At 28.3% G+C, this 12,500-nt stretch overlaps 1 protein-coding gene across 1 annotated transcript in view; it reads right to left on the bottom strand.

The window, feature by feature from the left end:
- Positions 1–12,500, bottom strand: part of emp (epithelial membrane protein) — a 37,976-nt gene that overhangs the window by 2,181 nt on the left and 23,295 nt on the right. The window contains exons 3-6 of the mRNA XM_035868473.2: positions 9,182–9,519; positions 4,164–4,661; positions 3,495–3,693; positions 1,031–1,239 (exon numbers count right to left, since the gene is read on the bottom strand). Of these exons, the coding sequence (XP_035724366.1) occupies positions 1,031–1,239; positions 3,495–3,693; positions 4,164–4,661; positions 9,182–9,519 (1,244 nt within the window). The remainder of the gene's footprint in view (positions 1–1,030; positions 1,240–3,494; positions 3,694–4,163; positions 4,662–9,181; positions 9,520–12,500) is intronic.

Genomic DNA, 12,500 nt, shown 5'->3' with positions numbered 1-12,500 from the left:
ATTCTTTCGAAAACAAAAAAAAAGAAAAAGAAAAAAGAAGAAGAAAAAAAAAACCATAAACATTGCAACGCGTCGCGATTATTGCTGTCTCTTTCTATAGTTTTACGTGGAGCGATCATCGGAATGTTTCTCAAATAAATACACTGTAACATTAGTAAACCATTCCTAATGTTTATTGTTTGCATTGTAACAGCCATAAATGAGAAAGAAATACGTTGCTCGATACGTAAAACGAGTCATTGCATGGAATTGTATCGTAAAAATTCAAATTGCTATTAATTTTGACGTATGAGAGATATTATTCGAATGAAATATGAATGAAAACGCGATACATTGAAATTCGATTGATTGATTGATTTTGATTGATAAGAGAGAGAGAGAGAGAGAGAGAGAGAGAGAGAGAGAGAGAGAGAGAGAGAGAGAAAGAGAGAGAGAGAGAGAGAAAGAAAAAGGAAAAAAAAAAATAATAAAAAAAAGAAATACCTCGATCGATCAATTTATTATCATTTTTCAATCAATCGGAAAGATTTTATTCGATTATTTGCATGAAATATCGTGAATAAATGATTAAGTAAGTATCGCACGTAGCGATAAAACAAACGAGAAAGGGATGATTTAAAATCGATTTACATTATGCAAAAGTGGGAACGTTCGAAGATCTAGACAATAATAATTACAACTACTACAACAACAACAACAACAACAGCAACAACAATAATGACAAAGGTAACGATTAACACAAGGAAGCTTCTTTTAGAAAGAAAGATAAATGAATGTGTTTAGTTGTCGATCGTTGAGAAAAAAAGAAAAAAGAAAAACGAAACATAAATAAAAAGCAATATGGTGTAATAGGATGTAACATGGGATAGTATAATGCACATAAAATGCAGAAACTATTACTATTGCTCTTGCTGTTATTGTTGATGTTGATGTTGCTGATGTTACATACATACATATACATACATATATATATATATATATATATATATATATATATATACATATACGGAGTGTATACATAATAACTTACATCATCGAACCACATGATTGGGAAAATGATGTCGGGGAAGGAGGCAACTTGTTTGATATCCCGCACCTGGCTCACGGCAAGGTTTATTTGCATCCTTGCTCGAGCCCTAAGGGCCGTGCCCATCATTGGTTGAACGTCGATATAGAGCTCATGCTTTTCCTGTTCAGCTGGCGACACACCTATCACGGCTTCTCTCAATGCAGGATCGGCTGGAGAGAAAATAAAAAAAAAAAAAAAAAAAAAAAACAAATAAAAAAATAGATTACCATTGTTAACGTCGATGAAAAGGGAGAGAGAAAAAAGAGAGAGAGAGAAAGAGGAAGCAGACAAAGAGAAAAAAAAAAGGAAGGAAGGAAGGAGGAGAAAAAAAAATAGGAATGACAAATTAACAAGAAAACTCGACAAAAATCTAACAACGAGAATTAATTCTAATTCACGTATCCCTTTCCCCCCCCCCCTCCAATCGCCACTATCCCCTCCGCCACCTTCTCTATTTATTAGAAATTTTCTTTTAATAGAAAATAATTCTATCGAAATATTTAAAAAATTAAAATATTTCAAAAAAATTCGATATACTTCACAAACAAATAAAATAAATTATACTCATATTTTAATAATACAAGTTATTAATTACGTTTTAAATATTTACATTGTAAATATCAACGTAATTATAAATATAATAATAAAGTAATACGTGAATAATTTATCCAAGGATAATAATCCAATTGAATGAAATTATCGTTTAATAAATTATTATCGTTAAACAAATATATTCTATTAAATATCTAACGATTGACATATATTGTGGGAGATGTAATAGGGAAGATATGGGTAATGAAAAGTAGTAATAATAATAATAATAATAATAATAATAATAATAATAATAATAATAATAATAATAATAATAATAATAATAATAATAATAGTAATAATAATAATAATAATAATAATAATAATAATAATAATAATAATAATAATAATAATAATAATAATAGTAATAATAGTAATAGTAGTAATAGTACTAATAAGAGGAATTCGTTTTCTGTCGAAATATCATTCCTATAGATCATAAGTGAGCTCGATCTTTCACCGTTCCCTTTCCTTTTATCCCCCACCCTCCCTCCCATCGCCCTCCTCCTCCTCCTCTCTCTCTCTCTCTCTCTCTCTCTCTTGTATCGTTTGCATAGTGACAATTAGATTCGATTCGAAAGTAAAAGGAAAATTCAAAGATTCGTCGAGTCGTTGACAATTCCTATCATCGTCATCGTCGTCATCGTCGTCGTGCAATAGTCATCGTTTCTATCTCCTTTCCCTCATTTTGTTTTTTGTTCTTTTTCTTCTCTTCCTCTTCTTCTCACGAAACAAAAAAAAAAAAAAAGAAAAAACGATACCTACTCGTGGTGTAATTCCGTGGGAGTATCGCGGTCACGAGTCTCACGATGCTTCGTCGAATCGAGTAGTTATTGTTGAAACGGGGAACAACACAACGACAAAAGGGAAAAGACAGAGAGAGAGAGAGAGAGAGAGAGAGAAAATAGAAATAGGTCTCATGGGTAATGTTTCGCGAAACCGGAAGTGAAATAGACAAGACGATGACTTACGAAATAGCATGAGCTTTCGAACGCACCTCGTAATACGCATATAAACTTTCACTTTTTCCCTAGCTAGATAATAGAACACGTAGGATCGATCGATCGATCGATGGATGGATGAATGGATGGATCTATGGATGTATGGATGGATCGATGGATCGATGAATTCTATTGGTATTCGATCAGGAAAATTTCAATGAACTTTATTTACCATAATTATTATTAGACTTGTATTGCTCCTAATCAATTATATTTTTCTCGATAAATTCGATACTATCTAATCGTAATACTCAAGTACAAGTAATATTAAATTTATCCAAAAACTCTCTCTCTCTCTCTCTCTCTCTCTCTCTCTCTCTGTTTCTCTTTCATAATTATTACATGCGTGCCAATAATTATAAAAGTATTCTAAGTGAATTGAAACTTTAATATTCGTATGAGATTAGAGTAAAAAATTTCACTTTTATAAATTAAATTTTCATTAATCAAAAATAATCAAATTTCATATTAAAATGTTAAATGATATAAATATATTCTCTTAATTTATTCAAATGTAATCCCTTTAAATATCTCGAAACAAAAAAGAAAAAAAAAATATATATATATACATATATATGGTTTAGATCACTTTCATAATTATGGGCACATATAATATTGTTTTTTTTTCTCTCTTTTTTCTTTTTTATTTTCAAATTCTTTTCAAATAAAATTTATAAAATGTATAATTTTTCTTATCGTTATGGATATACGAAAACGAATTCTCCTTCATTTTTTGCAAAAAAAAAAAAAAAAAAAATTTTAAACTAAGTAATGGTAAGTAAGAGAAAAAAAGGAAAAGAAAATGTCAAGATATATAAAGAAGAATAATTTACCCATATAAAAGTGTGGAAAGCTAAGTAGTACGGGTGAGTCGTATTGACAGACTGAAACATTGAATGTTCCCTCAGGTGCACATGGTGGACCGGCAGGACAGAAACATTGTTGAGAATGTACTTTGTCAGGTGAGGCAAAGACATTCGTTGGTGGCGTAAATCTGTATCCAGGAACTCCCCCGGAAGTCGTCACTTCTTTCTATTAAAAAAAAAAAAAAAAAAAAAAAAAAAAGAGAAAGGAAATCCGATCATTAGTAATTCCAAAGGAACAAGAAAGAAAGAAAGAAAGAGAGAGAACCTATACAAGATTTCTCTGTTATTGTTTCATGTGAGAAAGACCACTTTCTCATGGTATCACTCGTTCCTTCAAAATTAATTGCTTTATTTTACGTTTAATCATTGAATAATCAAATTTAGTTAATTGGAAAAAAAAAAAAAAAGGAAAGAAATTGCTTCACTCCTGACACCGAATTGAAAGAAAAAAAAAAAAGAAAAAAAAAGAAATATTTAATAATAATAATAATAATAATAAAGAAGTAAAAGATTTAGTCGTTCTGAAAAAAAAAGAAAAAAAAAAAGAAAAAAAAAAAAAGAAAAATTGTCTTTATCTTTTTTTAATTTTTTTTCTTCTTTTTATTTTTTTTTTTTTTTTTTGGGTGGGTTTTTTACCTGAAACACCAAAGGTAAGGCTCGGCAAAGATCCTTGTCGAATATCTTAAGAACGGTATCCTTTGTTATGTGAGGTGGAAAGATACTACCATCGGTACCCATTATACTGTCGCAACTTGGGCTCGACCAATGGCCTAATGTCTCCTTACCGTTCCATTTTTCCATTATACCGTATTTCGTCACATCATTATCACCCGTAAAAATAGTATACCAATCAGGTTGTGTGCCATTCTTTCCATACAATAAACCAAATTGATCGTACGGTAACTTTTGTTCCTTCGGTACAACGTCTTTGGCCAATTTTAAAAGTGGATCCTCATATCCCCAAAGTAATTGTTCGACTGACACCTCGACGAATGGTTTTATCTTTAATATGTCCATAATCGAGGCCATTGCGAGTCTCAGGAAACGTGCCGCGTACTTTGATTGACTCGTTGCCGATAACATTGGAACATTTGGTACGACGACGAGATCATCGTCAGAGCCCGATGATAATTCCTATTAAATGAAAAAAAAAAAACAAAAAAAAAATTTACAAACATTTATCTTACGTACATTTTATTTATAATCTCTATAGAAATTATTAGATTAGATTTTACGAATTAATTATTTATCGACAAAATTTTATTAACAATTTATAATCTATTTCATATTTGTATTCTCATATGGTCTATGTGAATAATATAAATGATTAATTTATCGTGATAATGAAAAAGAAAAGAGAAGAAAAGAATTCATAAAAATATTATTCACGAAATGAATAAAAACTATGAAATAGAGAAATAAATAAAAATGTCCTTTGTGTCGTACTACGAAGAGAATATCAATCTTTGATAGAAAGAAGGAAAGATAGAACGAAGAAAGACGAGAAAAAAAAAAAGAAAGAAAAGGAAAAAAAAGGAAATGTGAAGAAAATTTGCATAAAAAGAGGACAATGGGGAAAATGTCGGGAGGGGAGGAAAAAAAAAAAAGAAAAAATAAAAAAAACAAATACTATCTATGAGAAATATAAATTTACATCAATGTCCTATTCCTTCATTAGTGATTATCTTGACAATACAAATAGTTATTTCCCGTGCTGATGCATGACATATTACGTGCAGTATTGAATTATTAACATCGAGAAGATATCTTGTCTGAATTAATCACATATTTCATTATTATCTATTGGAAAATTCATTGGATTTCATTTTATTATATCGCAATATTATATATTCGTTTGAACGATGAAAAATCATTAAGATGAAAAATTCAATATCGATACTATCATCCGTATCTGTTGTTTTTTTTTTTTTTTACTCTTTTTCTTCTTCTTCTTCTTCTTTTTTTTTCTTTTTTCTTCTTTCTTTTTTTTCTCTTCTTTTTTCTTTTTCTTTCTCATTATTCCCGTCATTTATAGATCTATGATAACTCTCATTGATTCGTCGTTCTTCGATCGAGAAAAAGGGATCAATTAACAAAGAAATAAATGTTTAATAAGAGAGTATCAAGGAGGAATCGAGATTTATTCACATTTCGATGTAAATCGAATACTCTTATGAGTCATATTATATCACGAATGTCACGACCTTTTCTTTCTTTCTTTCTTCTTCTTCTTCTTCTTTTTTTCTATTTCTTTTTCTTTTTTTTTTTTTTCTTTTTTTTGGTTTTACCCATTTTTAATAAAACACGCTTGAAAAAATGAAACAACATCTTTTATGAAACGAGAATGGAAATCTGTCCGCACATGGAAATCTGTAATGTGTAATGTAAATGCAAATATATCGTACGTATCTCTCTCTCTCTCTCTCTCTCTATGTATATATATATGTGCATGTGTGTGTGTGTCTATGTGTGTGTGTACATATTTACTGATAGATATCTTGAAAATTTATTCTTCAACTTTTCTTAAGTAAAAGGATATAACGCGAGTCAAAAGAGTTAAAAGGTTTTTAGAGAATTTCTTTCGTATCGTGAAAATATCGACGTCTCGTTTCGTACTCGTGGAAAATATAGAAAAAGTCGACGTTTTCGAAATGATCGTAAAAACAAAGAAAAAAAATACAAAAAAAAAGAAAAAAGAAACAAAAAAAGACAAATAACAAAAGAAAAACGCGTACTTATTTATATATATATATATTTTTTTTTTTTCTATTCTCGTTTATCGTCGTATTTTTTTCGATCGCAAAATAAAAACGAAACAAAAGAAAAAAAAAAAAAAGAAACAAAAAAAGACAAATAACAAAAGAAGAACGCGTATTTATTTATATATATATATATATATATATATATATATATATTTTTTTTTTTTCTGTTCTCGTTTGTCGTCGTATTTTTTTCGATCGCAAAATAAAAACGAAATAAAAAAAAAAAAAAGAAAAAAAGGGGAGAAAAAAAGGAAGAAAATTTATGCAACATATTCATTGCTAATCAATATAACATTCATAAATCCGAATCCACGAACGTTTAAAAATCAATTATACACTTTTATGTTTATTTTTCTCCTCCTTCTCCTTCTCCTCCTCCTTCTCCTTCTCCTCCTCCTTCTTATATCGCCATTTTGTTGATTCTTGCAAATAATAATCTTTCGTCACGTCCTTGATCCCGCGACACGATCGGTATTGCATTTCAAGATTCTTTTCTTCTACTATATAACTATCTACTATATAACTAGAAGGTATAATCTATTGGAATTCTAATTGATTTCAATAATAATTTAATGAAACATGAGAAAAATTAAATAATAAATTATTATTATTATTATTATTATAATTATTATTATTATTATTATTATTATTATTATTATTATTATTATTATTATTATTATTATCATATCTATTCTTACGTGCGTGTGTAATTAGAAGGAAAAAAAAAAAAAGAAAAACTAAAGAAAAAGAAGAAAAGAGGAAAGAAACTCGAAGTTATTACCATAAAAGTTACGTAATTTTTTTGTTTTGTTTTGTTTTGTTTTCCTTTTTTCTCGAATATTTTCGAAACTAGCATGATCAATGAAAATCAACGATATACTTTCAGATACATATATAAATTTCAATCGCAATTACTTCACAGGTAAACTCGTATAGAGTTATCACCTTCGTCATTGGTGAAAGTTTCTTGAACGTTTATTATGCATGTTACCTTCGCATGGTTTCATAGACCTTCTTTTAAGTTTCTTACAACGTTCGTTATATTGAAAAAAAAAAAAAAAAAAAAAAAAAAAAAAAAAAAAAAAAAACTCTTACATGTTAGAAATGGAATAATTATAAATGAAAAATATTACGATCGATAATATAATGACGAAATGTTTTCGACATTATAAATCGTAAATTCCATTAGAACGATTATTATTTAATTATTTTCTATGTCGTATGTAATACACTGATATGTTTATTACCGGTATTTATGATAACGTAACTGTGCAGTTATTATAAAATAAAGTAAACTAACGCAAATTCTTTTCAATTCTTAAACGTAAGTATAGCTACATTTATATATATATATTAATTGTAATTTAATAAAATGTGAAAAGAATTGAATGATAAATTGATTTATATCTACTATTACGTGGGTATGTAATTGAAAAAAAAAAAAAAAAGAAAAACAAAATTAAATCAAAAATCAAAATTACTATCATAAACATATTATTTGCAATTATATATAATGTGATCGAACATATCGTTAAGAATATATCATTAATACTGTTAGATATTATCAGTTTCAAGTAGCAGAAATAATATTCAAGTATGTAGATATTGATCTTTCAAGTGGCAATTATATAATGACTTTTACGATTCTATAAATCTTCTAAAAATAATAATCTGCGCTTTGATCATTTTCAAGAAGACAAAAGATGAAGTTTCGTTTGAAGGAAGAGAAATCGTACGATACGTTCCACGATGTCTAAGGTCATAAGGTCCGTCGTTCAAAAGGACGATGAGATGTGGTAAAGAAACAAAAAAAGAAATAAATAAAATAAAAGGAAAAGAGAGAGAGAGAGAGAGAGAGAGAGAGAGAGAGAGAGAGAGAAGAAAGTAAGACTCGGTGATTAATTAAAACCACAGATTCCGGTTCGTCGTCAATGACGGAACGGTGACGACTCGCATGATCTTTCCAAGAAATATAAAGTTTAAGTTCGTTTATTCTGATTTTTTTTTCTTCTTCTTCCTCTTCTTCTTCTTCTTCTTCTTCTTCTTCTTCTTCTTCTACTTCTTCCTTCTTGTATTTTCCACATTCAAGATGAACGTTCAATTATAAATATTCATATAATGATATTAATTCACGATGCGCAAAGAGAATCAATTCTTTTCTTCTTCTTGATTTTTTTTTCTCTCTTTTTTTTTTCGAAGAAAAAGAAGAAGAAGAAGAAGTAGAAGAAAAGTCAATATGACTTTTGTATTTATTCCGTCTTTAATATTTACGTAGATCGAAAGATCAAACGTCGGAAAGTGAATGCACGAGAGAGCTTTAGTTAAATAATAATACGAAAAGAGGTACTTTGCCGTTGACAACAGATTTCAAATCGTCTCGTTATCAAATTAATTATTAATTAGAAAAATCTCCGTAAACCGACAGATATTATCTCGATTCGTATTTCCGTCGAATGTTATCGGTACTCATACATTTTTCTTTTCATTCCTTATTCCTTCTCTCTTTTATATACTTCACGGCAATAAAATTTTTCATCTTCGTTCAAAATGAAATACACGTTAAATATAAATTAAATATAAATTAAATATAAATTAAATATAAATTAAATATAAATTAAATATTATACGAATAATATCATAGTATATCAATTGTTGTTCATTGAAATATTCGACAAATTTCTGTGATACGTAAGAACGAACAAATGAGTGAGGGGGTTGGGAGCGGGACGGGCGGACGTTTGGAGGTGGGGGGTGGCGGGGGGGGGGTGGGGAGAAAGAAAGAGAAAAAAAGTGAAAAAGAAAAGGAAAGAGAAGATAAAAAAAATACAAAAATACAAAAAAGCAAAAGGAAGGATAGAGAAAAAGAAAAGAAATCTTTATAAATCGACTTACCGGCGTAAAAACGTATTGCTTTCGAATTTTATAGCTGACCGTATCATTTTCGTTGAACTTTATCTCAACTTTCTCCCAGCGCTGCGAATAAACGTACGGTCCGAGCTCGTCTAACACTGGTTTCTCGCCGTTGTTCAAGAATTCATCGGCATTCGTGACGTTATAAATGTAGACGTGCAAACGTGGTATAACAGGCGGTGCTTTCCACCAGCCATAAGTCCTTCCACCGTCCTTCAATGCGATCTGCTTGTTCACGATGATATTTATCAACTGAGGAAATAGAGCCGCTAAAATTGCTGCAATAACGATCAGAAGGACGCCGAAGGCCACAGCTGCCCCTGTAAAAACGAGAGGGAGAAAAAAAACAATTGAAGGAAAAGAAAAAAAAGGAAGAAGAAGAGAGAAAGACGAAAGAGAAGAGAGAAAAAAAAAAAAGAAAAAAAAGGGGGGAAAACAAATACGTAGAAAAAGGAATGACCTTCATTATTATTTTATATATAAGCGATATTTAAACGTACGTAAAAAAAAAAAAAAATGATAAATATATTGATGTAATTGAAGTTAGAACTTAGTTCGAGATTTTATATCGAATTAAGAGAAGACACGAAAAAACAAGACCTTCCTCTCTCTCTCTCTCTCTTTCTCTCTCTCTCTAGCTCTCTCTTTCTTTCTCTTTCTTTCTCTCTTTTTATCTTTAATTATCAAAGAAATTCTAAGAAAAAAAAAAATAAAAAAAAATAAAAAAAGAAGAATGAAAGATATAAAAAAGGGATGGAGCATGAAAATTTGCTAGTTAACGTATATAATAAATTTAAATCAGTGAAGAAGAATTAGAAGAAACCGGTCTGTTGTGTATATTAAGATATATATATATATATATATATATAAATATACGAAAGTTCCAATGTCAAGGTCCAAGAGTCAAGGTAGACGACTATCATGCCAGAGGGCTTAGAATTAACGAGATAGACAGACTTCTTCATGTTATATGTGAGCTTTACAACAGACATCCTTTATTTTTTTTTCTTTTTTTTTTCTTTTTTTTTGCTTGTTATTTATTCACCTTTTTTTTCCTTTTCTTCTTGTTCCTCTTCATAAATAATCAACGACAATGGCAACGAAAATGAAATATAAAAAGTTAAACGATTGTATATTCGCAAGGACATCGAGATAGGTTCGTTAATTGGCCATCCATAATATAAAATAAAATATCTTTAATACTATCCTTTAATCTTCTATTAAATATAAATTTTATTATCAAAAATGGCTACAATTTTATTGACTTTGCCATGAACATTGGCATAAAGAAAAATATCTCTTTGCTCGGAGTTGATGCTAATGAAGATGGTAAAAGTATAAATGGTAGTGGTAGAACAAGGTCAACATTTAAAATGATTCATATCTTTTGTGAAATAAAAGAGAAAGGTCAAAATACATTATGATATTTTGTAATAATAAAATGTTGAAATGAATAAAGCAACTAATTAGTATAATATCTTATTTGAATGTTAACATTTGTATTTATATATATATATATATATATATATATATATATATATATGTGTATATATATATATATATATAAATATAAATATAGAATATATATATAAATATATATAAAAATAAAATATAAATATAAATATAAAATATATATATAAATATATATAAAAATAAAATATAAATATAAATATAAACTGGTATGAGATCGTCGACACCGATCTATTATGTTTAGATATATTCCATTAGGTCAAGGTTATTTCTTTTTTTTTCTTACTATTTTTTTTTTTTTGACCTCGTTACGAAACCATTGAATTTTTCCTCTCCGTTTCTTTACTCTATTTTCTCTCTCTCTCTCTCTCTCTCTCTCTCTCTCTCTCTCTTTATTTCTTTCCCTTCTATAGAAAGAATTATTTCACTTTTATCTTCGCTTACGCGATACGTACGTATATCTCTCGATACGAAACGCTTGAAAATTAATATCAATCATTCTCGGATATTGACGTAAAAATAGCAAAGCATTGATCTTTTTCCTTTTCTTTTTTATTATTATTATTATCCTTATTATTATTATTCCATTGACGTTGTATGAAATGATTAGAGATAATTTGAACAAATCTGTCTAAAGATATTATTATAAATTTTATGGAAATTTTTATTCTCATTCTTTTTCTTTTTTTTTTCTTTTTTCTTTTTTTTTCTTTTTTTCTTTCTTTCAAAAAATATAGCATCCGATAGGAGATAGAATACGTAATAACAATCGATATGATAAATAACAATCGTGACTTTTCTTAGAAATGACAATGATAGCGTTCGCTTGCTATAAAATTAATTTTATAATTAATTTTATTATTTTATAAGTGGTATATAATTTTTTTAAATGGCATATTAATACATATAAATTTATATTATATAATAAATTTAAATTCCATGTAATAAGTACGAATACGTATGTTCGTAATTTTATTTATTTATTTTATTTACTTATTAATTATATATTTTATTATATTAATTTTTATTTACTTTATTATTTTATTAATTATATATATACATATATATATATATATATATATATATATATATATGTATTACAATATAAATATATATATATATGTATATATAATAATAATATATATATATATATGTATTACAATAATATTTCACATTAACGTCGAATGTTATCAATATGAAAAGATACACGTTAAATTTCGCGTTAAATTTTGGGTTAATTGATTACATATCTGACATACGTATCACACGTACGTGCCAATTGAACCTTAAAAATTCTTTCTATCTTTCATTCTTTCGATCTTCTCTCAAATTAACGCATAATATTTTCTTACATATGATATTTTCGAATATAAATTACGAAGATAAAGCGAAAAGAAATTTCGTTCGACGTAGGGAAAGAAATAAAAAAAAAAAAAAAAAAAAAAAAAAAAAAAAATAATAATAAATTCCAATCGAAATTCACATTTACCTACAACTCACACACACACACACACACACACGTACGTCATACCGATTAAAAAAACTCGTACTCTGTAAACTTTACAGGGGTGGCGGGGGGGAGGGGCTAGGGAGGGGAAGGAAAGAAATGGCGAAAGTTCGTTTAAACGTGATTATTTAATATTTGTAATACCTATGAACACGTTCGGTAACACCGCAAATCAAAGCAAACAGGTGGACCAGTTTTCCATCGACATGATTCTTCATAGTTTTATTATCGTTAAACTGGATATTGGATTTCTTTACGTTTCACGTTCGTAATATTTTCAAGCGTCATTTTTAACGCTTGAAAACGTTATCGTCTAAAGCTCAC

This window comes from Vespa mandarinia, chromosome 22 (assembly GCF_050613455.1).
Source record: "Vespa mandarinia isolate Hongniang chromosome 22, ASM5061345v1, whole genome shotgun sequence".
NCBI lineage: Eukaryota > Metazoa > Arthropoda > Insecta > Hymenoptera > Vespidae > Vespa > Vespa mandarinia.
The sequence above is the reverse complement of the archived record's forward strand: the minus strand, read 5'-3'. Positions and strand labels throughout refer to the sequence as shown.